We start from the raw sequence: 27,287 nt of genomic DNA on the forward strand, positions 1-27,287 counted from the left end.
GTGACGAAGCGAGCCGGGTGGAAGGTTCCGGGTTGCCAGGCAGGAGTGAAGGGAAGTAAACAGAACAGGCGAACAGAGACAGATTTAAATGCCTTGAGGCCGACACGTAAAGCACAACATGCAAAACATGGCCAACGATCCGGCAGCGACTGGAATGGCAGGTTCTCGGCTTAAATCGTGTTGCACGAGATGACCAGGAACCAGATGTGTTGATTGCTGATTTGGAACAGGTGGGAGCGGGCACCGGCGATCCTGGGATCCCTGCCTTGTGCTCGTTGCCCGGCAACCCGGAACGGGTCACTTTCAGGAACGACACAAAACAGACAAACCGGGGGGAAAAACCTACTCAAGGAGCTGGGATCGTGACGCCTTCAAGTACAAACAACAGATAACCCTTTTCCAATAAATCAAATCGGTCCATTCAAATGATTAAAGACGTCAGTAGGGATTTGTTTGTGTCCACTATGAGTAACAATAGGCAAAAGTCACATTTAATCACCGTCACACCCCGTGTGAGATAATTGACAACCAACAACGTTACATAAAACACCAAAAAGGTCTGTCCTCATTAGGTTCATTCAGGCCATTGACAACAGCACGTTGTTGCTTTGCCAAAACAGCTTGAGAAGCATCCGGAAAAGTGACCCACTGAAAACACAGCATTAGTATAAGATCTTACAGTGTCATGTTGTTTTAATGAAAATTTGGTTCATATTTTGCTGCAGGTTTTTCCCACGCAGGCTCAATTCCAAGCACCGTTTTTTCAGTTGTTTGATTCCTTGCACCTGTTGTATCTTAGTGGACAAGAACTCTAGTCTGGGTTTTTATATAGACTTCTTTGAAAGCAATAAAACGTCCACTAACTGTCAAAAAGAACCACACGTTCTTTTGTGTCTCCAAACTAAAACAAGCCTGTAAATATAGATATTGAGGGTAAATGTTTAAGACTGGCCCACGTCTCCAATATCAGGTAACGGACCTTGCACTTGTGGGGGACTACAGTCAAAAATAGACTCACACCCCGAGACTCAAGAGGCTCAAGCCCGAGCTCCTGCTCGTCTGTATCCTCAACCACGGGGCTATGAGCAGGGTACGTACCGCATGTGTGGCTCAAGGAATCGCCTTACTTTTCCTCCCGGGGGGGGGATTCCGCCGCGAGGTAACAACACGTTGGACATTGTTTTGTGTTTTCCTTTGGGGAAAAAGTGAATGTCGATTCCAACGACAGGTGGACGGACTGTGCGGTGCTGCATGACACACACACACACACACACACACACACACAGCGGAGCTGATCCCATGAAGGGATCACAAGTGTGTTGTGACATTTGTTCAGTTCTCTTCTCATTTGGGTGTCATTCGATGTGTTGTTGTTATTTTAAAAACTCGGGTTTACGTCCATTAGTCGCTTAGATACAGAATCGTTACAGATGCAGCGGGCTCTTTGGGGGGGTGTTGTGTGACCGGGGATACATCTATTTTGGCACCAGCAGTCCAGATGAAATCAAATTACACTTTCCTGCTCTCAGTCACGCGGGTGCTGACATATTTAGTGTTTTTTAATGTCGGTACAGGTCGAATCAACCGTACCAACAACATTGATCTCTGATTCAACTAAGCCTTTCATTTGCTTCTATCACAACTCAGATATTTGAAACATCTGATGTGCATGTGTCCATAATTAAATCAAAATATGGAGTCGGCAGTAGATGGTTTTTTTTGCAGGGATTGCAATCATTTGAGGACAGCAATTTTCACAGTTTTGTGCTATTCTGCCTGAAATGTGTAAATTCTTTTTATATTCAATGTTTTGGTCAATAAACTATAAAAGTTGGGGTACAATATGGGTACAAAGTTAGGGCTGGCTTGAGTTCTGAGATGTCCTTCACTGCAGCAGGAATGTCACAAATGCAGGTCATGGGGGAAGATGTGCTGGTATTTTTCCAGAGTCGGTGCCACTCGTTTTCCTCCTGTATATCAGGGAGCATGTTTTGAAGATTCCCCCTTCAACACTTTGCAGCAGGCTTCTGTGTCAGGTGGCCAGTAGTGGGCAGCACGGGGAATGCAATTTAAAGACTGTAAAGACCCCCGGTGTCTTTTACAAACCGATTGCACCATTTTGTACCATTCTTGCTGCAATGTACAATGAGGGAAGAGGATTGCGTAACGGATTAATATCCTTCTTAAATTAATCCCTCACTGTCTTTTCCACAAGCCACAGATTCATTCAATATAGATTGTGAAGACTGCGCATGTTTTACATCTGCAAGTCAATAGAAATTAGAGCATACAGAGGGCAGCTGGTTACAACACAGGCATGCTTTATATATCAGCTATATGGTAACGGTATGGGGGGGGGGGGGGGGGGGGTTCCTGATGATAAGGTATGACGAGTGTCCATTAAAGCTTCCTAAATCGATGCAGCACATCATTTAAAGTGGCATCTCGCACTAGATTAACTGGGAGATAGTGTGCCTTGCTTCACATACTTCAGACCAGGGTTTTTTGACTGTATCTAACTTCCTTTTGCAGGGAATGAATCTGAGGATCGAAGGACACAGGTGGACCGAGGAGAGGACGTGACAAGAGAAAAGCCGGCACAAACGATTTGTGTGCACAATTAAGTTATTTTAAACTAGCTGGCGTCTTTCGGCTGACCACCAGAGATCCGTCACTGCTCTGCTGGGATGACCAAACCCTCGCCACAGTCGAACTGAGGATTCAGACTCTCGCTCTTAGAAAAGTCCTCACAGCAAACATGCTGTCTGCATCGGAGACAGGAGCAGGATCAAATGTGTCGGAGCCCACGGACAAAAGCACTGAGAACGTTTCCGAACGCCTCGCTCAGGAGAGAAGCAGCGGATCGCACCGTTTGAAGCCTTCATCGTCATCCAGCTGTGACATGTCGGAGTGTTCGTCCTCATGTTACCGGCCTGCACCACAGAACGATGACTTCAGGGTTTGTAGCTATTTTGGCTCATCAGAACCTGTGTTGCCTCGTTTACCTCACTTCTCTCGTAACCTCATTTCAACTGTATCTGAATCTTTTTCAGAGCTACGCCGTAATCAAAAGGCAGCGCTCTCCTTTTCTCTCATGCAAGGAGATATTACACCTCAGCCTTTTGGGGCCACGTCATCTACTTTGATGGAGCCATTTGTCACCGGGGCTCTCTGCAGCTCTGAACACAGTCCAGACACTTATCCGCTGAGTTCATTTTCACCTCAGTCCGATAGTTTAGAGCCTTATACAGCTACAGCGCCTCTGCCAGAACTGTACATCTCTGAAAGCGAGACACAGGACTTGAGGATCCGGAGCCCTCACAAACACCCCCGGGAATTTCAATGGCCTGAATACCGTCAGGGGGAAGCGGGGGGGAAAGACGCCGACTGCGATACACATTTCCCGATGTGCGACTCAGACAACGAGGTGACGCGATGCCATCTCGGACGAGCTATGCCGGGCTGTGAGTCAGACGTGAGCGAACGCGCGCGACCACCTGCTGCGGGGGCCCCCGAGCAAGGCCCGGTGCTGGTAAACGATGAGAGGCGAGGGAATGCCCGGCCCATGGAATCGACCCCCCGACCACAGCAAAGCCCCGGCCCCGTCGAGCTGTGGCTGGACGCATGCCAGTATCTGGCAGGTGAGGATGCGGAGGACGTGAACGTTTTGGACAGGACGAGGTATTCTGCGACCCAGGCCGGACCCGCCGGGGACTTGTCTTTTCCCCCGGGAGAGACAAAGGTGTCCGGTTGCAACCTTGATGGCGGCGAGGGGATTGGCTGGTCCGACGATGACGCCGTGGGTTGGGGGCCACCGGTTGAGAGGTGGTCATCCGTGGACAGCTGGGCCACTGCACTCTCCGACTGGACTGGGATTATCGCGGGTCCGCCGGAGGACTTCGCGGCCGCCTTCACAGAGATAGGGGCGGAGATAGATGCTCTCACACAGGCACTAGCGGAGGTGAGCACTCATTTAGAAACACAGCCCCCCGGAGAAGCCAAGGGTCAAGAGGCAGCAGTCAGGGCGCAGTCACAGCCACCCATGGGCGTCCAGGATCAGCCTTCGGAGGCGCGAAACCCCACCGGAGACGGGGAGAGATGTCAGAGCGTTGAATCGTTGTGCGATTCGACAGCTGGCGCACAGGAAGAAAAGGAGTCGGAAGAAATCTGGAGCGACCAGGCTGAGCGCTTGAGATCCCCGTTGGGTACGGTGGCCTCTCCTGGAGGACGCGGCGCAGGGGTGGTTCCTGGATCCACTTCTTCCGCTGATCTGAACCCTTCTCCCTTGGTGGGATTTGTCGAACAAGACCGCTTCTTCAACAGCAGAGTAGATTCCATCCTACTGAATATAGTAGAAGATACAGATTTGGAGGGACGAGATACACCTGGAGATCTGATGATTGAGAAGGTAAAATCCCTTATACATCATCAGAGTTCTGATCACCTATACATAAATAACTTTATATGATGTGCATGAAATGAGAGTGCCTTGGCGTGTGTATGTTCTCCTGTGTGTCGGCTCAGAGACAGACATGACCCTCTACACACCACGTTCACTGAGGGACGTGGGAGACGGACCATTGGAGCAGTGGAAAGATTCGGCCTTTATGTTGGGGCGAATAACGAGCAATCACCTTCACAGTGGTGCTGGCCAACATATTAAATCAGTCATGCGCATTGGAAACAAGTCCAGAACGTTAAGAGACATTCCCGCTCCTGCCCTTGTCAGTGTTGACATACCTGCAGCATTGACAGACAGAAGGCAGGTACCTCATGCGTGTGACTCACGGGTGTTGTCACCTTAATTTGGATCGGAGCCACTCATTTTACACTTTCATCCAGTCTTGATTCTGTATTAGCGGATAAGTCCTTTGGCTCCCATCTCAAAGACCGACAGCTGTGCGCGCTGAAGGAAACGGGACGCATGAGACGAAAACTTCAGATGGCTAGAAATGGCATCTAATAATAGCGGGCAGTTCAATAATAATAGCATGCATCCCTTGCGTGTCAGGGGGGAGAGGTGAGAGGAGAGCACAGCTGAGGAATGAAACATGACCCCCCCTTGCTTTTTCCCCTCTCTCTCTCTCTCTCTCTCTCTCTCTCTACGCACCATTTAACACACCCCTCCTCACCGCTTCTCCTTTAAAAACTCCAGGACCAGGACGTCCACAGGTCTGTGGATCTCAGAGACTGCTCTTGATTGGTTTAGTTGTGCAGCTCCTGTCTATAACAGCAGGGGTGTAGGTTTCAGTTGCATGCTGGACATATGGACTGTGGGATAAACAAAAGCATGGTGTTTCATAGACGTCTGCTTTGTGTCTCTATAGAAAGGTAAGTGTCCAACAAATTTCAACGTATGTGCAGGATCTGCCTTTAAAACTTAAAAAATCTTAGTTTTAAAGGTTATTTATGCCAGCACATTAACGGCATTACTATATGCCATCATACTATTGTCTCACGGTATTATGTTAAAATGTAGAGGGATTTCAATGAATCTATCAGTCTCAGAAATGTAAAACTCATCTCACATCTTTGTTGCTATTTGTCAATTTCCATTACAGCCCTTTGGAGATGAAGTGCGTGAAGTGACACACGGCGTCTGCCAGCTGCGCTGGTCGACCGAGCAGGAGGTCAAGAGGAGCCGCGGGCCAACTGAGGTGGATCGGGAAGGAACTCAACCTCGGGCCGATCCTCGTTTTCACACCACACGCGCCTCGGGGGCGACCTCGCCAGGTGTGCACACAGACGCTGGCTCGCTCACCAATGGTGGCGCACGCGCGTCATCTGACACTCTAGCAGCCCTCGGCGAAGCGTGTCAGGCGGAGTCACCATGGGCGAGTCCTGAGTTTGTAATGCCCTTAGCACCTCTCGGCATCTTAGCCCTGGCACCCCTGGTCTGTCGGACGAGCAGAAGTTTGGAAGGAGATCAAACCCGCGCGAAAAGGTCTCTCAATGACAACAGAGACCCGGGCTGTGACCGCATGCAAGCCCGCGCTCACAGGCCGACCCCGGAGGGGATCACTGGCATCAAATCTTGGAATGGCGATGAGCCGATTCGTGGAAAGGGAAATAAAATAAAGTATACTGAGAAGTCTTCAAAAGAGGGACAAGTGGACTTGATCCCGGCAAGTAAGACAACCAGTGAGGAGCTTCGTGAGCTCAGGGGAGAACTATCAAACCCCGCTGATCCTTTCTTCGTCTCGCAGAAGAACCGCGTGGCATTCATCACTTTGGATTTGAATGACCCATTTGTCTCCAGGGCTGCAAAACCCATCGCCAAAGGCAACCAGTCTGACTCGAATCAGACGAAAGCCGAAAAGATGCCACGCAAAACACACAAATCTACCGCGGAGAGCAAGGCGCGCTCTAAAAAGGACAAAACAGCAGGTCATTATCACGGTACACAAGCATGCAAGAAACAGGAGGCTTTATCTCAACATGTTTCAGCCCAGCAGGTCTGCAAAGAGCAAGAAACTCATCCTCTCGCCGGGGGAAGCCACACCGGCGAGATTACTCAAGGCGGGCCTGTGGATAAGGAGGCTAAATTGGTGTTTGACGCTGGTGCGACAACCGAGAAGGCTCCGAGCAAGCCGCATGGCAAGAAGAAGAAGAAGAGCACTGGGCTGAATGGTGACCCACCGCTGGAGGCGGAGAACGGAGCGAAACCGAAGACGGCGAAAGGAAGGATTGAAATGTTCGAGGCCAAGCTGGGTGCGAAGGGCCAAAAGGACAGCGATCGCTCGGAGGAGAAAATCCTGTCACAGCAACCGGGAGCAAAGGCAGAAAAACCTCAACTTCACGCAGATCGTAAAGACCACCAGCCGAAGAAATTCACCAGTCCTCTGAGCGACGATGTTATCAAAAGACGACGGCTGTCAGAAGACAAGTTCGGGAAGGCCGTCGCTGTTTTGGAGTCAAAATTTTCCAAGCCGGTCGTTTCCGTCCCGACGAAGGGAGAGCAGCCCAAGGTCAACGCGGGGTCAACGCGCAAGAAGGCCTTCGGTGAAGCGGTCAAACTGAAAATCCCCCCAAAGGAAGGTAAGGGAGATGCGTCGAAACTATTCACCCCATGACAGAATGGAAAAGACGAGTCTTCCAGCTGTTGTCCTGCGTGATTGTAGGTAAGTCGCCCCATGACCAGAACAGACGGCCTGTGTCCGCAGAGCCCAAGGCGGTGCAGCCCATCCAGGCGGCTCCAGTGAGCGGCGATCCCCGGAGTCTGCGCCTGTGGTGTCAGTTCACGGCCGTCGCCTACCAGTGCACCGTCACCTGGAGCAGGGGCGGCGCTGTCCTGTCCGAGAGCAGGAGAAGGTATTGGGCTTCATTTTACAGGATTTTCATGTATTTCTGTGCAAAGTTGCCCTCATCTTTACACTTTTACACCTTTACATGAAGCCATAACTCAACACACACCACAGTGAGGTCAGACGTCATTCACCAACCACTTTTAGCTAATCATTAAAAAAAAACATTCCTTAACTGTTTTTAGCTGAGTTCAATTAATTATCCACGAGGACGAGGCCCGCAGCTTCTGTTAAACTTACAGTGATTAACTTACAGGACGGGGAGGGAACAGAGGCTTTGCCAAAACGCATACCAGGGATACTGGAACTGACCTTTTTACACAAAGACACAAGAAACTGACAAAGAAGAAACAGATGAACACACGCGGTCTGAATCCAGAAGGAGAGCAGGTGATTGGACACAGGTGGAACAGGAGGACAAGCACAGGACAGACAGGAAGTCCAACAAAGCATGACACATGTAAACAAGCAGGAAACAAGAGAAAAAACACAATCCCACAGAAACACAGATAAGAGAGAGACACAGAGAAGGAGGAGGCTAATGTGTGTAGAAATCAACGTCCCAAATGTCCTTTTGAAAATGCATTTTGTGACACTGTTCCTCTCTCCGAAGTGCAGGGGATGAAAGCAGAGTGTCACTCACCATCTCCAATGCTTCTCACAAAGACTTGGGCAAGTACCAGTGTCAGCTCACCAGTTCACACGGATCAGTAAGCCTGGACCACCTGCTCACGTACGAAGGTGTGTGAGTCATGGTTTCACTTCAACTTCCACTATCGATAACACAAAAAAAATACATATATTTTGAAAAATACATTTTAAAAGCATTGCTTGACTCTTTCACAGTTCTATGTGAGATTGTTATGCCTCCCTCTCCGAACACAATCGTATGTAAGTTTTTCTTCTTTTAATATAGTTTTGATCAAAGCTAATAACTTTAACTTGTTATGTTGTTTTATGGATTTTGACTGATCATGTTTCCATTTTTATGTCCAGCAGCCCCCGTGGAAGACGGCAGTGAAGAAGAAGACGTTCACTGTTCCAAGTTGATTTTTAAGGAGGATTTTCTATCCAACCAACACTTTGGCGAGAACCAACCTGCCAGCATCATCACTGAGAAGGTCCACTTTGGGGAGGGAATGCACCGGCGGGCTTTCCGGACTAAGATGCAGTCGGGTCAGATACCGCTGTTACTGCCCGGACACCCCTGTGTGCTGAAGGTACACAATTCTATCAGCTACGGGACCAAGAACAACGACGAGCTGGTTCAGAAGAACTTCAGCTTGGCCGTGGAGGTGAGAGCATCACAGGACTCTCCAGCAGTCCTTCGTAGTCACCTGTCCCCCTGCTAAACGATGCAAATGAAATATATACACATATATATATATCAAATATATTTGCAAAAAACAAAGGATTTTGTGACACCTATTACAATTATTATTATTATTATTGTTGTTCTGAGATACCTCATGAAATGCGTTTGTAACACTTTCTTAGTATTCCTTTGCAGAAATAATTGTATAAAAAAAAACAATTTACATTTTTTTGTGTTGTTTATAAATATATTGTAGATTACGTATTCTAGATTAAATATCCAACACATCCATGTTGTTGCGAATGCAATTTGTAGGGTCAAATGCAAATGAAGAGCAACCTAAATATAGGAAAAATCTAGGTTCCCCAAAATATTTATTGTATTTCAATCGGGACGTTTGGGGGCCATTTTTGGATCGTTCGCAGCAGCAAACGCAATATTTTATCACATGGAGCATTTCCGTTTTAACACGGGAGGTAAGTGTGTTGTAATTTAGCTTTTGCTCTGCAGGAGTGTCACGTCCAGAACACAGCGAGAGAGTACATCAAGGGGTACACCACTGCGGCCCAGTCCGTTGAAGCCTTCGGAGAAGTCCCAGAGTAAGTTTAAAAAAACACACACACACACACACACAACGAGTCTTTGTAAAACTTTACAATCAGGTGAAACACTAAAAGCTCTTTTGGTTTCGTGGTGTTTGTTCCTCCACCAGGATCATTCCCATTTACCTGGTGCACCGTCCTTCCAATGACATCCCGTATGCTACGCTGGAGGAGGAGCTGGTCGGAGACTTCGTCAAGTACTCGGTGAAGGACGGCAAAGAGGTCAACACGAAGAGACGCGACTCGGAGGCGGGGCAGAAATGTTGTGCTTTCCAGCACTGGGTCTTTCACAAGACGGAGGGCAACCTGCTGGTTACTGACATGCAAGGTTTGGGGAAAAAAAATACATATTTTGAAAAATGTAAAAGATTGTTTTATCTGCAAATGACTGTGCTTTAAATGGCTGATTTTGGTGGTTTTCAGGAGTGGGAATGAGGCTTACGGATGTGGGAATAGCCACCTGTAAGAAAGGGTGAGTTTTCATGTTAATTCGACAGAAATAAGAGATGCAAATCCGTTGATACACGCAACCTGATGCATTTATCATTTATTCCTTTTTGTAGCTATAAGGGTTTCAAAGGAAACTGTGCCACCTCATTCATTGACCAGTTCAAAGCGCTGCACCAGTGCAACGTGTACTGTGAGCTCCTGGGCCTCAAATCCCTGCAGCCCAAACCCAAAAAGCCGGCTTCCGCTCCAAAGCCCAAACCTCCACCTCAGTCCGCTGCGGCCAAGAAGAAAACCTCCGGCGGGCCAACCGCGAAGGGCAAGTCATGAGAGGACAATCCTGGATTGTGGTGGGGGGGGGGGGTTTCTTCTAATGAGGGTTTTTCAGGTGATTTGCTTTACTCTCGTTGAACCTCGTCACGCAGAGTTTGGTCCCCGTTTCGGGCTACAGGAGGACGAGGACGAGGACGAGGATGAGGACACATGCATTTGACTCCCGGATGAAACGCGATGGTTGACTTACTGTCGCTTCATAGGAGAATTATCTTTCATTTCACGTTTGACATTTGAGAGATTTATTTTATTTCACTGAGATATTCGAGAGGATATTTGAACACGCTTAAAAGGGATGATGTTGATGCCGAGTTGGAGGAGTTGAACTTTGACGCCTTAGCGATTGCTTTATTGATGAGGCGCCACATATGTATATTTTTTTCTACTTTAGTAAAGTTTTCAAACAATTAGTTCATTAAATTAATAAACTTGTTAACTAATTGATCATCTATTAATTGAATGCCCTTCATTGAAGGGCTGAGAAGCACAGTGTGCATTGGATTCAGTGGGAGCAGGTCACTCTTGGGTTTGACCTTTGAGGCCATGCAGGTTATTTATTTATTGTTCCACTATTATAACCTTTGTTCATTCAGTAAAAGCTACAGAAAAAGCTCATATTTATATTCTGTAAACAAAGACATTTTGCTCACATCAAATCTTGTAAGTAAAACTTGTGTAAAGTATGAAATTGAATGTATTTACTAAAGAATGTGAGGTTTGTTGATATATCTTTGTATTGTCTGGTGCAATACGGCCTGTAAATATTCATTTCAAAGATCCATTCTGCATTGGTTCAGCTCAAACTAAGTGAGAGAGACGTGTAAGACTAAAGACAAAGCTGACACACATGATCCCAGAAACACAATCCATCTTTATTTAATAACCATCTCTGCGCCTCTTTGCTTTTTAAGTGTAAGTGCCGTCAGCATGTAAGCAGAACCTAGTAGATCTTTGTCATTAAAGAGTTGTTATTGGTTATGAATGTGGTCTGGTTAATTTCTAATGAAGTTCAATCTACTCACAATCCCTGTAAAAGGCCTCTTATCTTCAGGATTGAGAGATGAATAAAAAATAAAAAATATCTGCCTGACTTTGTATTCTCGGCACGGGTGCGAAGCCGTTCGAGCGCCCCCGTCTTATTGAATCCTTAAACGTCCCTTTAAAGCAGCAGCACAACGCAAACAAAGATCAACCGTTTTACTCGATGGAAAGAAGAAGAACGAGGAATGTCGGCAGCGTTGAAAACAAACAGGGGCCGTCTATTTCGATCCACGTTGCCAGTCGAAGGTCTCCAGCAGCAAATGGACACCTCAAAACACAAAAGTGAGCGGGTCACCCTCCGAGGCCTTCGGGAGCACGTCCTGCCTGGTTTAAACGTGTCCCTCGCGTAATCTTACATACATCCAAAAAATAAAGTCAACATCATGGAGAAGCCACTAAACAAACGGAAGCCAGGAGCACGCGGAGGCCCATTTCACACTGTAGCTATTTAGTGTGATAATGGCGTTTGATACAGAGGACACAAACACCATTGTCACACTCCACAGCTCCGGAGGACAACGTCGGACACTGCCCGACGGAGACAAACCCGGGGAGGGCGGGAAGCGAAACCTGCTGAAGAAATGGAGGAGAAAGTGAGTGGACAAAAGTGAGCAAAGACACCGTTGCAGTGCACGCCGTGTTGCCGGCGGTTAAAAAGCTGTGCTTTGATATTATCTGTGTGGCACTATTTTTTGTAGCGCTAAAATATGCATGAAAAATAGTAAAAAAAAATGTAAATTGGGAAAATGAGGCTGAGTGAATAGACAAGGCGCAACGACAAGGTGTCACAAGCACGCGTTTCTAACTTGTTGCGGGGGATGAGTGCAGCTGTTTGACACACGTTCAAACCGCATAGATCCAATGCAGATGTATTGATCCTACTGGGTCATACTGGAAAAAAAAACCTCCTGAGACATAACATTTCCAATTTGAAAATGACATAAATTCAAATGAAGCTGTGGGATTTTTAAAAAACAAACAATTCAGACCTTTTGGAAGACAAAAAAACCCCAACTCACCTCGATTCTCTGGCTCCTCTCCCTCCTTCCTCCTGCTCCTCCTCACAGCTTCTCCTCTCTGCCTGGTCCCCCCCACCCCGTCGCACCGGCTTTACTTCTGCTCTTTCCAAACGGTTAAAAGTCCAGCCGTGCGCGCGGGGGGGCGGGGGGGGGGGCGCAGGTTCACCGGGGGGGGGGGGGGGGGGGGGCGGCCCCCGGGAGCCGCGTTTGGGTTCGACGGCGTCCGAGTTCCGAGTCTTTATGTAGACGGAGCGGCGTTCGGACAAACAGGCCGGCTCCGCGTTAGTGATAAGCTACAGGGGAAGTATCGATCGGCCCTGACCACGGGTAGAGAGGGGTGAGAGGTGGAGGGGGGGGGGGGGGGGGGGGGAAGACCAACAACAAAAAAAAACGCTGCAGTGAGGCAACGGGGGCCTCTATACCGAGGGACGGAGTCAAACGTATTTATGTTTCGCTTTTTCACACACGAAAAGTCACCAAGAGGGCCGAGCTGTACTTTTTCAGAGGAGAAAACGAAAATAGACCCATTCAGGTGCTCGTTTTACAAGAGCAGCTTTTAGAAAACGTGAAAACCTACTTAAGGAGAGAAAACGGAGCGAGTTTGACCCTCAGAGCGAGAGAGAGAGAGGTTTCACTCTTACGTGACGGTTCCTGACAGGAGAACTAACTGGAACGTCTATGAAATAAGAGATTCTACACCAGCAGGCGTAAAATGACACACTCGTAAAGTTAAAGCAGGTCCGGGAGAGACGAGTCAAGACCGGAGCGAGTCCAATTAAAACCTCTCGAATAGTGAATGTCCACATTAATAGATCCACTATTATGAGTTTTATCATTAAACCTAAAGCAGACTGTGAAACTTCTTCTTTCTGAAGAAGTTGATGTTTGAAATGATATGGGAAAGAGTGTCTTATGGCACCTTTAATATTATGCATGCTGCACAACTGTTGACATACAGATAATGGAGTGTCTGCTCTTACAGTGAGCTTTAAAAAGGCAACAGGACGACTGCGATTGTACCACACAAGTTACTATTCCTGTCCTTCAATAAACTTTAATCCTATTCACACTTTTAAAATCCCCTGTGGTATTAATACGGCGAGCTACAGAGCAGTAATCCTGTAATGCTGGAAACTACAAAGACATGTCATGACCCAATATTTTAAAATAATTTGCCCAGGAGACTTTTTTTTCACCTTTCAATCATCTCGTGTTATTGCCTCAACTCCAGAAAGAAAGAAGTGTGTTTTTGTAGCAAAAGCTTCGTCTAGATTCACTCTAGAAAGCACATCATTTTCTAGAAGTTGTAATGCTTTAAAAGGGGGATCTGAAGAGGAGTTGGCTGCAGGTTTGTTTGTGACCAGGTCGCAGTTGGCAGAGCTCGATAAAATGTCCCCGGACAGGCAGGGAGGCTTTTATTTGCTCGGCCTTGGAGCTGATAACTCCTACTAGATTGCCTGTGTGAATGAACTGAGGTCCCTTCACCACACACTTTGAACACACACACACACACACACACACACACAAGATAAAGGATAGAGTTGAAGTGTCATTCATTTATCTTATTGTATAACTCCCTGAGTAGCAGCACCTGTCTACGTTTGAGTGCAACTTTTTCCAAGACTTTGTGATGTGCTTTGACATCAAGATGTTGGCAAACGGTTCTCTGGCTTAACAACAGCAACACTTGAAAGATCAGAATAAACTGACTATATTCAAGATGTTCGTGTTAGTAATATTACATTTTAACTTTTGATAGTAACTAATAACTTTAAAATTGCTAAAGTATCATATAACAAAAGCTACACGTAATACTTTACTAACAACCAACTATTTAAAAACTGGTATGTTAGGAAGAAAGTCGAGTCATACAAACAACACACTTTGAGAAGTTTCATTTTTATTTGACGGAAGTTAAAGGAAACCACAAAGACTTGCACAGAGTGGTAAGAATCTTTAACAAAAGTGATATTTCCTGTCATTCGTTAAAAAAAAGGACATACCATTTACCGAGTGAGTGTTGGATCACAGCGGGGAGGAAACACAAGGGAGAGAAAACACAGGCGAAAAGGGGGGTGAAGTCTCTGCTTCACGGTCGGTCAGCAGCAGCAGCCCAGATTTACAGACTATTTATATTGCACCAGGAAAGTGCTGTGAATGGAACAAAAAAAAAAAGAAAAGAAAGAAAGAAAGATCACATTCAAGTTAATGACGCAAGACGTACAATAGGCGACATGACCTCAGAGTGATCTATAAAGTGCCCTTTAGGTTCAATGGTGTTAGAAAAAGGAGAGTGAAACAAAAACATAGAAAAGAAGAAACATTTGTGTAAGAAACATGCTGCTTTATATTCAGTGGCAATCACAGCTTTTACACACACACACACACACACACACACACACACACACACACACACACACACACACACACACACACACACACACACACACACACACACACACACACACACACACACACACACACACACACACACACCTTCATTTTAGTGCCGTTGATCAGTAATACTTCTGTTAAATTCATACGTATATATATATATTTATAATGAAAGAACTTAAAATGTGTTCCCCACACCCCAAAAGCCCAGAACAATTTACAGCATTATAAACAGAATATTAAGATAACGGCGCGAACGTCTCGGGGGAAATCACCCAAAATGTTTTTGCTCGCCCCTCTCGACCTTCGAGACGCATCATACGTCCAAATCTGTACGATGTAGTCAAAGCAAACACGAGATACGTTTTCATGCTGCTTTCATAGCACTACAATATAAAACATGTGTTTCAACACATTTGCTCTCACCATAACAAATGAAAGGGATTCATTGATTCCCGGACTAGCCAAAGTTACACGTCACACACCATGTCATGTAGCACAGCGTCAGGATAGTAAACATTGTTCATCAGTACAAATACGTTGAGAGTATTTCTCCTGCAAGAATTATAACAATGATTTAAAAAAAAAAAAAAAAAAAAGCAAAACTCTTTTATGACATTTAACAAAAAAAAATTAAAAGAATCATCATTGGGGATAATTTCATCCCCCTGTTTCTACCAGTGGCTCATGATCAGAAACCATTATTCTACAAAAAGGCTGCAGCGGCGATTTCTGATCAAACGACAGAGACGAGGCTCGACGGAGGGGCGGGGCCGACTTCCTCAGATCAACCCTAAAGGTGACCTGGTGTCTGTCTAAGGGTTTGAGAGAGGGAGCTGCGATCGCAGTGTCTTAGAGAAACAATGCAGTGACGTAGAAGCCAGACCGAGGCCATGCCCCCTCCATCGAAGGGCGCCTCGAATACTGTGTTGAAGTGAACATAACGGAGCTATTGAAATGCATTAGTGTTTTCCAGCACTGTAGATTTTCACAGGACGAGGGTACAGGGGAAAGAAGCGGCAGACCCACCCGGGGGGGGGGACCAGCTCATTCATGGCTCACGCCTGCGGATCGATAAGATTTCACCCTCCGGCGGCGCGTCTCTCCCGTTCTTTCCCCAGCACCTTCGAGGGGGAAGGGGGAGGTGGGGGGGAGGGGGGGGGGGGCCTAGCCTCGGAGAAGATGTAAAGGCGCAGGCGCGGGCCGGCTCATCAAATCGCGGTTCAGTCTCAAGCCACCGCTGCTGCTCACAGTCACGGTACAGTACGACATGCTTGCACAGAGCGGCCACCGCAGCCGGGTTGAAATCCCTGTGGCTTTTTCTTTTGTTTATATTGTTGTTGTCGTTTGGTTGTGGGAGGGGGGGTTTGGATGCGGTCAGATGCTGCTGCTGCTGCCGCTGCCGCCGCCTTAGTCGACCCCCTCGAAGCCCTGCGCGTTCTCCACCGCCATGAGGAGCTTCTCTCTCAAGTCCTCGAATGAGTCGTAAGTGGGCAGGTCCAAACGGTTGAAACTGGGGAGAAAGTCATCGGGCGAGTCACAACAAGGAAATGCACAAATAAATTGGCGCTTTACTAGCAGCTAGCATGCATGCTGCGTACTTCTATGCACAGCAGTGTGCACCACGATAAAATATCTAAAGCATCAGCATGTGAGCATTGTCCCTGTGAGCACGTTAGCTTGCTGACGTCAACGAGCGCGGCTCTGTGTGTGTGTGTGTGTGTGTGTGTGTGTGTGTGTGTGAGAGAGAGACGTACCACGTGTGAGCTCTTGGCAACTTTTCTGGTGTTCCCCACTGCTCTATTGTGAACAGCTGGGGTCCATTAGAACCTGAACAAAACAAAACGATTATTGACACACCTGTATACAGTATAGAAGGGATTTTATTAAACATTCAACGTAAGCCTTTAGGGAATTCAATAGATTCAATGATTGGTATTACAATCATTTTGTGCACAGTCCTATGGTGTATATAAAATGCAGTGCATATGCAGTCATTCATCATTTGCTATGTACACATTTATCTATCTGCATGTGCAAATAGTAGCATGTTAGCAATTCAATTCCTGGAATTGTTGACTTGTGTCACACGCACATCAAATTTAGGCCCTGCCATGTCGACAGATATTTTATATCAAAGACCTATTATTTCTATACAAGCTAGAAATGATGGAAACCTGAGGTTATCTGGCGAGGCAACGTACCATAAAGCTCGGCAAAGCCGTTCATGGGCACCCGGGACGTTCCCGTAACAAACTGGAGGAGTCGGATCCTCTTTTCAGCATCCATCAACAGGACGACCTGACGACAAGTAAACAGTTCAGTCATTGATTCATTTATCAAACATCGGTGACTCCATTTAAACACAGAAAAAAAGATGATGAAATCCTTCAAAGCCGCAAAGCATTTGGTGACAATTGTTGCTGTGTGTGTGTGTGTGTGTGTGTGTGAGGCACAAATTCAAACAGAAGCAGTTTGAGCTGGTTCACTTAATCGTATGACATGACATTGGGGTCTTAGTGCATGCTTATGCACACAGACTGATTGCCCGTGTGTGCACGTGTTAAAGCTCAAGTCAAGACAGACGATAACCAGGCCCGGTACTACTTTAGTCCCTTTCATCAGCGCAAACAAGTCTGTTCTTCCAAACGGACTTTGATCTACAAAAACCAGGCCAGCAAACCTGCACGCAGGGAAAGAGGACTGGACCCAACTTTCATGGTGAAATATCCCGTTTCCATGACTACTACTGGGTAAAATGTAGCTGGTGGTCGAGGGGAGTGTCGCAGGCGTACCTTCCAGAACCACTGTATGACCGGGTGGTTGGGACAGTAGCCGTTCTTGTAAACCGTGTGTTGCCTCCAGTCGTTGACGTCGACGTCGCCGAGGCCGCACATGAGCAGCTGCACGGGGGACCGAGGGAGAAAGGAGGCGTTAACAACCAGTTGCCTATCTTCATCACCGGTGTGATGGCAGGGGGAGAAAACTGACTTAGTTATAACTTCACATCTCACCTCGAGCTCGTTTTCATCAAAGATCTTGATGAGATCTATGAGAATGAGCTCGGTGAAGCCCTGAAAACGGAAAACAAAAAATGAATTAAAACATTATTCCGATGGAAGTGGAATTCAAGCAACCAAACTAAATACTGAAGCAGCTATTTCATTGGTACAAATATTCAAGGAAGAGGTTTAGAGACAGAGCGCCCAGACGTCTGCGCTCACACTGCCCCCATGTGGTGACTTTATTATTGCACATACCTCCAAGAAGGCGTTCATCTGCTTCTGGACTCGATTGACAAACCTCCATTGGATGACCAGGCTGTGAGAGGGGAGACCATTGACATTAACGTTCAGGGCGGATTATGTAACTGTATTGTGTAAATCAAACGCACAAGAAAATCGTGTTCTCACTCAATGTATTCCTTTTTGTTCTCGTTGGTGACCACCATGTCTGAGCCGCTGGGCTTCAGGTCGACCTGGTACGTCTGAGGAACATAAAATAACAGGATGCAGATGAGTCTGGGACGCTAGAAGAAGCCCACCTAGATTACAGATGCAAAGTCACTGATTCTGGGCACCTGTCCAAAGTTGTCCTCGTCGATACAGAACCTGAGGTCCAGCTCAGTGGGATCATTCTCCAGAATCCACTTCAGAGAGTTGTAGTATTCACTGTCCTGCAATTACACACAAAGAACTATGAGGCATTCAATTTGTCTTTTATTTGTGAGATAAGCACAATTTAATGATTTGCTTTGCAATGGAGAACTCGTGTTAATCAATAATCAGATCAATCTTGTTAATGGCTCAATTGTTTTACAAGACATTGCTGATTGCCAATATAAGAGAATGATTTAGCAAATTAAAAGAACATTCTTTAAAAACCCATTTCAAAACAGCTCAGAATGGCAGCTTTCTCAAAGGAATCAGGCAATCTGCTGGCAGGGAGATCTTACCACAGACTCCATGTCTTTAAGGGAGATCTGTTTTCCCAGCATCATCTTGTAGAACGGTCTGATAAAGAAACCTAGAGTGAAAAAAAAAATGCTTTAACTCAATGTGTGTATAAAAAAGAAAGCTCATGAAGATCTAAAAACGTTGCAGAAATGTTTAAAAATGCGATTTATTTGAAACCCATTGTCAAAGAGAGGAGAGAAATCAAACAGCTGACCATCCAGGAGTTTCCCATGAAACACTGCCATCCCCGCCACGCGCCCGATGAACTTGAAGTAGGAGAGGTGGTCCTCGTTGCACAGGCCGGAGTTGGGGTTGATTTGGAGGGTGTAGTTGTCTCTGCGCAGGAGAACAACAGTTAAAAGGATTACGCCTGCACACGACTTTCTTTGTGAGGTCTATTTAGCGAAGCTCAGAGTTCCAGTGGTACGTGCAAACATATGGGACGTATTTAATGACAATGTGCAAGAGGACGGTCAAACCACCACTCTATAACTGCTTGAGCGATATGAGCTCTGCAAATGATGTTCTATAATTTTGTTGATCCATTACGGTTTGCAGCTAAGGAAAGTGAGTTTTATTGTCAGATTATGTAAAACATGCAGCATTTTTCCTTCCTCTCCATGGCAACAGCACCCTGCATGATTCACACGGATGCTGTTTGAAAAACCTAATAATTCAAATATTATATTGTTTTACAATAAGTGTTTTTTGGTCTTTGTTCAGGGATACACACAGGAGCAAAAACTAAGGGAGACAAAAATCTTCAAGACGCTAAACAGAAGGTTTTCATTTAATTTCAGCTGTGCTACGAGATTCAACCCAAACATTGAAAAAGCACTTAAATTTCAAAAGTTTGAAGCTATAATAATAATAAACGATTTTATTGAATTAAATGTTAATCAAAGTAAGATTTCTTTTGAGTGTCTCTTTATTTTGAACAGCTTGATTTTTATTATTTACCTTCAGTTACCTTTGCCCTATATTTCAAAACGAATCATCTATTGATGATGGTGCCAAGAAATGGAACAATGAGTACCTCACTTTTATTATCTTAACACCCGTGGGAGGGAAACATTTGTTCCAGGATGGCTTTTTGAATGAGAGGAAAAGTTCATCAAAGTTAAAGGAAATCTTTTAACAAGTCTCACAGGGATACCACGAGGAAGCTCTGACTCCTTTCTGCACACCGTGTGATTTTTCCAAGGCTGCAAACATTACAGCGCCGAGTCCTGTGTCATATCCTGTCTAAACGTCTCAGCTCTGGAAATATTTTTTTTTTTTTTTTTTTTTTTTTTAAACACACACAGAAACAAGCGGAGACTCACGTGGCAGAGTATTCGAACAGGCCGTAGTAGGGGTTGAACATCTCCTTCGACAGGAGGAAGAACCACTCTCGGGCCACGCCGCCGTAGTCCAGTCCCTTCTCCGACTCAAACTCGATCCACAGCCGGGCCTTCAGCACGTCGGGCCTCTTCAGGGACATGATTCGCCGGTACGACTCCTCGAAGATGTTGTTCCTGTGTAACTTCATCTCAAACCGGTTGGGGATGTCGGCCTGGAACAGTTTACAAAGCACTCTTTAACATAAATGCTAAAAAAAAAATATATATATATATATTGTTGTAAAATAAAGGGGGGGTGGCCTATTGAATTAATTATTACATCACAGAAATGAAACAAATCAGTTTCCTCTTTGAAAATAATAAACTCTGTGATAATTAATTAATTTGGACTTCTGACCTTAAACGAGTCTGAATCACCAAATCACAATACATATGTGTAAAATGCGGTAATTACGTCGAGCTCATTGTTGTGTTGTTGTTGTGTGTGAAGAGAGTTGACTTGTGTAATCAAGCTGAATCAAAAAAGAAGCAGGGAGGTTTGGACCAGATTCAGCTTTGTTAACAGAAAGTGTCCCCGAACAAACCCAGCAACTCAAGACTGAAATGCATTCGAAAAAGTCGCTTCTTACCGGTTTCTTCAACTTCTTCCTGAAGTAGTCGTATTTCTGCTTGAATTCCCTGGAGTAAGGAACCGCCTGCACAGGCGAAACAAACAACACACCTCATCAGTAACCCTGATAAACATCCTGCTTGAGATGGGAATGTTTGGACCGTAAGAGGCTTCTCTGGAGTCACTGAGGCCGACTATAGAGACGGATGAAGGTAGAACCTCTGAGGAAACACTCACAGGTCCTGTGATGGCCGGACTCTGCAGGCGAGGATCCTCCCACTGCGTGTTCTTCGTATCTGGATGGAACGAGCACAAATATGAAATGCGGTGCAGAAATCTCGGCAATTAATCATTTGCAGTCCTTAGCCGAAAAAAAAAAAAATCAAAACAATATTTGACTCATTGATTCATTGATTTATTCATTGCGCAACAACCCGTTTGAATGACAATGTCTGCTGTTTTACATGATTATCACTTGGGTATCTAGAAAAAAAGATATGCTATATGCTATAGTCAGTCAAAATGTACTTCTGCACTGCAGCTTCTATTAAAACGGTTACTTGAGAGAAAGTGGGATAAGTGAAACACATGCGGCCGAATAGAGGCGTGGAAGAGACAGGAACGTGGTCAGATGGAGTCGTCTTACTGTGGTCAATGTAGAAGGTGCGTCCGTCTGAGTGAATTCTTTCTTCCCAGCCAGGCTGTAAAAGAAAGGAAGAAAGAGGACGAGTGAGAACACGCACGCGGCCCCCATTAGACGGCACCGTCAAAACAGGCCATGCTCAAAGAGTCATTTAAATCCATCAACTACGGCTGTCCTTTACTCATTTATTTTATGTTTGATTGAACTTGACCGACCTTCAAAAACGGCTCGAACACCGACTGCAAGTTCAATCACACACCACAAAGGAACTGAACGGATTTTAGTCATGGCCCGGGACGTCAGCAGGGAAGGGGGGGGGGGGTATGCCACCACGACATAAGAAGGTTAATCACCACCACCCGCTCGAACCGTGACACCACCACTGCGTCACGGGCCACACACACACACGCGCGCTCTCTCTCGCTCTTGCTTTTCGGCAACAGCAGTCGGGCGATTAAAACGGTAGATTGAGAGTAAAGGGGGTGGGGAGAAGGGGGAGAGGGGGGGGACGAGTCCGACAACAAGTCAAGTGGAGAGACCAGATTGGAAAGCTGACAACACATGCAGCACACAGACGGTTAACTTCCTCCAACATACGTGTGGAGCTCCTTATGTTTCTCTCCCTCCCTCTGCCCCTTTTAGTCAACGCCCCCCTTCCCCCCCTTTCCCACTTCAGTACCCCCCCCCCACCACCCTCACGACTCGTCTATCTGTGCCTCAGACACTGATACAGGTGCGGGGCGGGCGGGGTCACACAGAGAGAGGAAGCCGGGTGAGAATGCCGATGAAAGGGGAGGGGGAGGGACTGTCCATCCATGCCGGTCATGAGAGAGGAAGAGAAAAGGTAGAATGAAAGAGAAGAAAAACGAAAAAAAGAAAGAAAGAAAGGAAGAAAGCGCAAGGCTGTCTGCAGGCATTTGACCGGGCTGGACCAGACCAGACAGGTGGGTAGGCAGGCAGGCAGAGGGAGGGAGGCACCAACCAACCTCCTCTGGTAGGTTCTGCCAAACAGACATGGCCAGGTGTGTAGAAGAAGTAGCATACATTAGATCCACCAGAACGGAGAGAGAAAAAGAAAAAAAACAGAGAGAGAAGGAGAGAGAAGACACACACATGCACACATCACACAAGCCTGTGAGATGTACAGACCTATGAAGCTTTGATTAATCAGCACCTGGCTACAGCAACGTTTATCTTATACAGGTAGCAGTCTCCACCTCGTCACCAGCCACTGACCCCCCCCCTGATATCTAACAGGACTAAAAAAGGGTCACTGCTGTTACATTCAGATCACAACATCATGTCTCACTCTTTCCTGCAAAAGGGTGAGACATAGATCAAATTTAAACTAAGCTTCTTTTTTTTTAAGGTGATCTTCAAACAAAAAACAACAAAAACATGTTGTTGCAACAGTGTGACTAGAAACCCTTTCTCATTATATTGGGTGCCAGTTATGCAGTTATAGAGATATAAAAGACTCATCTCAAACCTACAATAAGTACATCTTGTAGCGATGAGTAAATGAGTGAGTGAACAAAGCTCCAGCAATTATTGGGATTAGGAAGGATGTCGTGTGCCGGAGGTTCAATACGGTGTCGGTCTAATTGAGACTTTACTCACAGGAAGAGGACCAAGTTCACCGGGCTCAATGGAGTTCTTAGTCCTCATGTGGACTGGGTATTTCAATCTGGGATCCTCCTGGTTGGCCAAAGAGAGAGGGGAGAAATGCAAATGAGTTATTCTGTTATTTCATACAACATGAATATTTATCGTTAGGAGCTGAATCCTTCAGTATCAACCTTCTCACCAGCAGATGTCGCCACAACATCTTGGAAGATCAACACTAACCGCCGCCTCAGAATCATAAGATGTGTGTCTTTTTAATAACAAGAGCTATCAAATAATGCTTATAATCACATGCGGTAAACCACATGAATTACATAGCTTAATTTGCTTTTTTCACGTTATTTTAGGGACCAGCAGGTTTTACTGGTATAAACCTGTGTAGATTTATGTCGATTTGTTTTAGAGTAATTTCCTTAATATTGTAACCCATAGCCATACGAATATATATATATATATATATATTTTTATTATAATCTACATTCACGCTGCACCGTATAACTCTGCTTGTGCTCGAATTCCACTGGAACAGCAACAGGAAATTTCATTTCATTCCCTATCATTATAACCCAATAACATGGCCCGTTTGCTAGAAACAGAAATGGCAGCAAAAAACACTACCTTCAGTCATATTTCAAAAAGCATTTTCACATCTGATTGGACTCCAGCCGGATGTTTTTGCTCACCCAGGTGGTGACCCTGCTGTTGTGGTCGATGAAGAACGGCCGTCCGTTGGGGGCGATCCTCATCTCCCAGCCGGGGGGCAGGAAGCTCTGCTGGGTCTTCAGCTGGGACTTGGGCGAGCTGTAAGGGGACGGCTGCGGGGACTGCGGGTTGGAGAACGTGTCCTTCACAGCCCTCCGCGCCGGGATGTTGTTGGCTCCCTGGGACAGAAAAAGGGAAAAATAAAATTAGGAATAAAAGGGTAATACGATCACGTTCATCGGACTAAGGGGGGGGGGAGAAGTGGTGGCATAAAAACATCACTCATCCTTTGAAAATCCACACAAAGGAAGGAAAGCAGTCTCCCTTGGTGCTCTTTGTACAGTTGATGCATAGAGGGTGGGAGCGAATCAGCACCCACGCTGCGTGCTGTCGTCGCCCTGTCAAGTCATCACTTGAAATGTCAAATCAACATTCCATAGATCTCAGCTTTTTTGTGAATCCCCGGATATTGCTTGTGAGACTTCATGTGTCACATATAAATATCTTTGTAGATGTTCCTTTAGGTTCCCGAAAACTGAAAATAATATACTGTTAAACTACTGAAACCTTTGATGAATCTATTTCTGGTCACATGTTACACTCATCCACAAACTCCCCCACTTTAAATTAAGTTGCTCAGGCTAATGACGGCTCCCACTTCACTTTTCTTTTAAAGCATCAATTATCGTCGACTGATCTGAGAAACGACCGCATTAATTAATCCTCAGACCTCCTGAAGTTTGCACGAACAACTTTCTGTATTGCGCCTTTCACCTTTTCCGATGCCTTGTTAAAACTCAGGTGTGCGCAGACACACGACTTAATTAAACCTTCGTTGGGTCTGTTCCCTTGGTGGTAGCAAAGAGTCAAACCATTAAATGCAAGGTCGAAGCTACACGCCGTCTGTTTGTGCGGCGTATTTATAGCCACACCGCATACGTTCGAGTTGAAATACAATTAGCAAAGTTGGCACAGACAATTATTAATTAAAATCAAAGGTTTTCTAAAAGTCACCATGTGTTAAAGTTACAATTGCATGTTCTCACACACACACAAATAGAAACATTAAATTGTGACGAGAGAATGAAATCAAACCAAAACCAGTTTATGGACCTAGTAAAAAAAAAAAAAAAAACCTTGCTTCCTCAAGCCAAAAGGCTCCAGTTATTCCCTGTGGCACATTCACCACGAACGCTGTGTGATCATTAAACCCTCCGACCAGTCAGTAACAAACGGAGCCTGGACACAACGCCACAACGAGCTGCACCCAACGGGCCTGTCGCCGGGCAACCATCAGGAGGTGGAGGTCTACAGCGCGAAGACCTGACCCCTCCCGACCTCTCAGACCTCCTCCACCCCACAACCCGTTGCCTCAGGTCCGCCAATGCTAACACCCTGAAGACCATCAGGACTAAGCGTGAGACCTGGGGTGACAAGGCCTTCTCAGCTGCTGAAATGAGGCAGATTGGGAATCCCCACCTCGATCCGCCTCATTCAAACGTCCTCAAAACCCACCTCTTCAAACTCGCTTTCAAACGCTAAGCCCTAAATGACTCATTCCCCAGCTTTCTCCACTTCTATTTTCTTGTCATTTTCTTTTCTGTCTCTCTTATCTGTTCATTATACCTTACTTTGATTTGTAGTGTACCAAGAAAAGCGCTATAAAAAACTATTATTATAATTATTACTATTGATGGAGAATGTTTCCAGCGTGCTGGGGAAAAGGTTTAGAATCATTTACAGGCCATTCCCATGAAGTTAACAATGTTCCACTCTTTTAAAAACAAAACAAAAAAACAATGCAAATATTTAACCTTAACGGCATTCTGAGGCTGAGCAAATGCAAACGTACCGAAGCCTGCTCCATTCATTAAAAGGGGGTGTGAACACACAATTGTACTTTTTTGGCACATTCTTCATATCTCGCTTGAAATCGCTTGTATTAAATAACAAACAGTTTACTTGATAAGATTACTATTTCCAAAATACTTAGGGAATGAAGTGAGGGAAAAGCAGAGTAATGGGGGGGGGGGGGGGGGGGGGGGAGCAGGGTGGTACAAGTTCAGGAACTCATTCTCACCTCCAAGGGGGTGGATAGGGTGACAGTGGGGGAGCTGAGGCTACGAGGTCGTCGCACTTGGGGCTCATGGAGGTGGTTGTTGGAGGCATTGGAGGAGGAGGAGGAAGAGGAGGAGGGGTCGGGTGCGGGGGCCAGGGCCGAGGCTCCTCCCGGTTCTGCTGCCGCTGAGGCGCTGGCTCCGTCTTCAGTCAGCTGTCAGTGAGAGTAGCACTTCCGATGTTAAGTGAGGTGGGAATAAAGTACGCAACGACGTCTGCGAAATAACAAAGCTTGTTCTCCTTATCCGTGCTGTCGGAAGAAGGTCCGTTTTTCCTCAGAGAATTGAGTTCCTAAAATATCAAAAGCACGGGTAACGTACGCCCGAGAATACAATCAATTATGTCCACTTAAATAGAATGATTAAGATTATGCATCTGAATAGAAAACAGGGATGAAGGCGTGGGATCGGTGAAATATATACTGGGAAAATAAAAGTTAGTGTTACGTACAGCCTTCAACCAAATCGGCTGTTACATACATTTTAAAAAAAATGAGGCGCAACGATGTACAACGTCCTTTTCCATTGTTCTCATAAATCATTTGACAGTGTCGTCTCCTACGGAGCCGTAACAACCAGGGAGTGGTATCGGAGAATGAGAAGACCATGGGATGAAAGACAGTCTGGTAGAAGCATGAATAAAAAAAAGGGGAGAATTTCAAAAGAGCAGAGGCATTAAGCGTACACCAGGACCCATGTAGCGGTCTACGTGGAGCGGACAGAAAGACAGGGAGGACGAGTGGAAAAAACAGGGTAGAAATGGGGGAGGGAAAAGGGGGGGGAAGTGGTGGTCCCAGTCACACGCCCGGGTTTGGAAAGGCGCGACTTATCCAGAATACCAAACAAAGTGCTAGACAAGAGGAGGAAGACGTTCAGTACGGTTGAGCGAGGGACGAGAGAGAAAGAAGGAGGACACCTCGAGGCTCGCGAAGCCTCGTCCCTTTTGGTCAATCGTTACGGCTTCACAGAGGAGAAACACAGGAGGGGTGTGGGGATGGGGAGAGGGGGGGCGGAGGGGGGGGAGATAGAGGAAGAGGTCCGACACACAGGCGGCCGAGGAAAGAGGTCCGGCCCCATGCAAAAGGGGCGCCCGGGCCCGGCCCTCCGGACCTGCTGTACCTGCACAATTGGCCTAGTCCACGTAGTGGTGCGGCTGTTATGGTTGACGTAATAAGTTCTTCCCTTGCCGTCTCGCCGCTCCTCCCATCCAGGGGGCAGGCCGGGGGTGGTCAAGGCGTAAGCCGTCGCCGAGGGAGACTGGCCGAGCGTATGGAAAGAGCAAAGCAAAGACAACTAATCAGTTCAGGCTGGAATGCGCGAGGACATGTGGAGGAAAAAAAAAAAGTTATTATAATTAATTATTCAATTATAATCAAAAAGGGGGAGGAGGGAGGGAGGGGGTTTCTCTACATTTATCAAGGGTTTTAAGATCAATTCCCAGTCCAGCAGCCAAGTGGTGGAAATAATTTCAGGAACACCGTGTGACAAAAGATTTTTAAGACTTGGTGACTTCATCTGATGTGAACCTTCACCTACAAAATGAAAACACAATGAAACACAGAGTCGTGCTAAACTAAACACCACATGTAGAAAACTAGTGGATGATTACTACATTACCCAGTGAACTATTAACCATCTGTGGCACTAAGATCAGTAAAACATGAGATCACAACATCAACGCAGGTGGGTTTTTTAAATCCCCACCGAACATCAGGAACCTGAAAAGCTGATTGTTTAATGGCTCCGTATCAGCCAATCAAACTGCCCTTCTTTACTGCGCTGATAAATATCCCCTCAAGCAGATTGCGTCATGATGATTCATTCCCTGGCAAAAG

At 46.1% G+C, this 27,287-nt stretch overlaps 2 protein-coding genes and 1 long non-coding RNA gene across 12 annotated transcripts in view; 1 reads left to right on the forward strand and 2 right to left on the reverse strand.

The window, feature by feature from the left end:
- The first annotated feature begins 767 nt into the window (after positions 1 to 767).
- alpk2 (alpha-kinase 2) lies at positions 768 to 10,726 on the forward strand. 5 transcript variants are annotated; one of them, XM_037485392.2, is made up of 12 exons: positions 768 to 1,090; positions 2,533 to 2,959; positions 3,054 to 4,408; positions 5,562 to 7,038; positions 7,122 to 7,311; positions 7,918 to 8,045; positions 8,151 to 8,195; positions 8,301 to 8,599; positions 9,130 to 9,218; positions 9,332 to 9,549; positions 9,645 to 9,693; positions 9,785 to 10,726. In XM_037485392.2, exons 3-12 carry the CDS (start codon positions 3,095 to 3,097, stop codon positions 9,996 to 9,998), a joined length of 4,023 nt encoding a protein of 1,340 aa, XP_037341289.2. In that variant the 5' UTR covers positions 768 to 1,090; positions 2,533 to 2,959; positions 3,054 to 3,094; the 3' UTR covers positions 9,999 to 10,726. The 5 variants fall into 5 exon arrangements, with proteins under 5 accessions (XP_037341289.2, XP_062415011.1, XP_037341287.2 ...); XM_062559027.1 differs by having other exon boundaries at positions 2,533 to 4,408; XM_037485390.2 differs by having other exon boundaries at positions 2,533 to 4,408; positions 8,304 to 8,599.
- Positions 10,727 to 10,852: 126 nt separating this feature from the next.
- On the reverse strand, positions 10,853 to 12,201 carry LOC119226993 (uncharacterized). The gene is made up of 2 exons (XR_009942729.1): positions 12,062 to 12,201; positions 10,853 to 11,310 (listed from the first exon to the last, which is right to left on the reverse strand). It is a non-coding gene; the product is annotated as an uncharacterized LOC119226993 (long non-coding RNA).
- Positions 12,202 to 13,941: 1,740 nt separating this feature from the next.
- The window catches only part of nedd4l (NEDD4 like E3 ubiquitin protein ligase), a 36,210-nt gene continuing 22,864 nt past the window's right edge, over positions 13,942 to 27,287 (reverse strand). For 5 of the 6 annotated variants that reach the window (XM_037485404.2, XM_062558730.1, XM_062558727.1 and 2 more), the window contains 18 exons: positions 26,572 to 26,709; positions 25,416 to 25,607; positions 23,317 to 23,514; positions 22,628 to 22,705; positions 21,011 to 21,065; positions 20,602 to 20,660; positions 20,384 to 20,449; positions 19,737 to 19,966; positions 18,626 to 18,747; positions 18,411 to 18,481; positions 18,036 to 18,131; positions 17,869 to 17,942; positions 17,716 to 17,776; positions 17,470 to 17,529; positions 17,251 to 17,358; positions 16,660 to 16,756; positions 16,213 to 16,285; positions 13,942 to 15,968 (listed from right to left, as the gene is read on the reverse strand). In XM_037485404.2, the coding sequence (XP_037341301.2) occupies positions 15,866 to 15,968; positions 16,213 to 16,285; positions 16,660 to 16,756; positions 17,251 to 17,358; positions 17,470 to 17,529; positions 17,716 to 17,776; positions 17,869 to 17,942; positions 18,036 to 18,131; positions 18,411 to 18,481; positions 18,626 to 18,747; positions 19,737 to 19,966; positions 20,384 to 20,449; positions 20,602 to 20,660; positions 21,011 to 21,065; positions 22,628 to 22,705; positions 23,317 to 23,514; positions 25,416 to 25,607; positions 26,572 to 26,709 (1,881 nt within the window). In that variant the 3' untranslated portion in view covers positions 13,942 to 15,865. The remainder of the gene's footprint in view (positions 15,969 to 16,212; positions 16,286 to 16,659; positions 16,757 to 17,250; positions 17,359 to 17,469; positions 17,530 to 17,715; positions 17,777 to 17,868; positions 17,943 to 18,035; positions 18,132 to 18,410; positions 18,482 to 18,625; positions 18,748 to 19,736; positions 19,967 to 20,383; positions 20,450 to 20,601; positions 20,661 to 21,010; positions 21,066 to 22,627; positions 22,706 to 23,316; positions 23,515 to 25,415; positions 25,608 to 26,571; positions 26,710 to 27,287) is intronic. The other variant, XM_062558729.1, reaches the window with a different exon arrangement.

Source organism: Pungitius pungitius, chromosome 18, assembly GCF_949316345.1.
Source record: "Pungitius pungitius chromosome 18, fPunPun2.1, whole genome shotgun sequence".
Classification (NCBI taxonomy): domain Eukaryota; kingdom Metazoa; phylum Chordata; class Actinopteri; order Perciformes; family Gasterosteidae; genus Pungitius; species Pungitius pungitius.

What these genes read in the sequence shown, in the direction of transcription:
- alpk2 (XM_062559027.1), top strand. Translation starts at nt 2,759, where the DNA reads ATGCTGTCTGCATCGGAGACAGGAGCAGGATCAAATGTGTCGGAGCCC. An exon ending in CCACCTGCTCACGTACGAAG is followed by an intron (nt 8,046 to 8,150) that starts GTGTGTGAGTCA and finishes ACTCTTTCACAG; the next exon opens with TTCTATGTGAGATTGTTATG. An exon ending in ACTTCAGCTTGGCCGTGGAG is followed by an intron (nt 8,600 to 9,129) that starts GTGAGAGCATCA and finishes TTTGCTCTGCAG; the next exon opens with GAGTGTCACGTCCAGAACAC.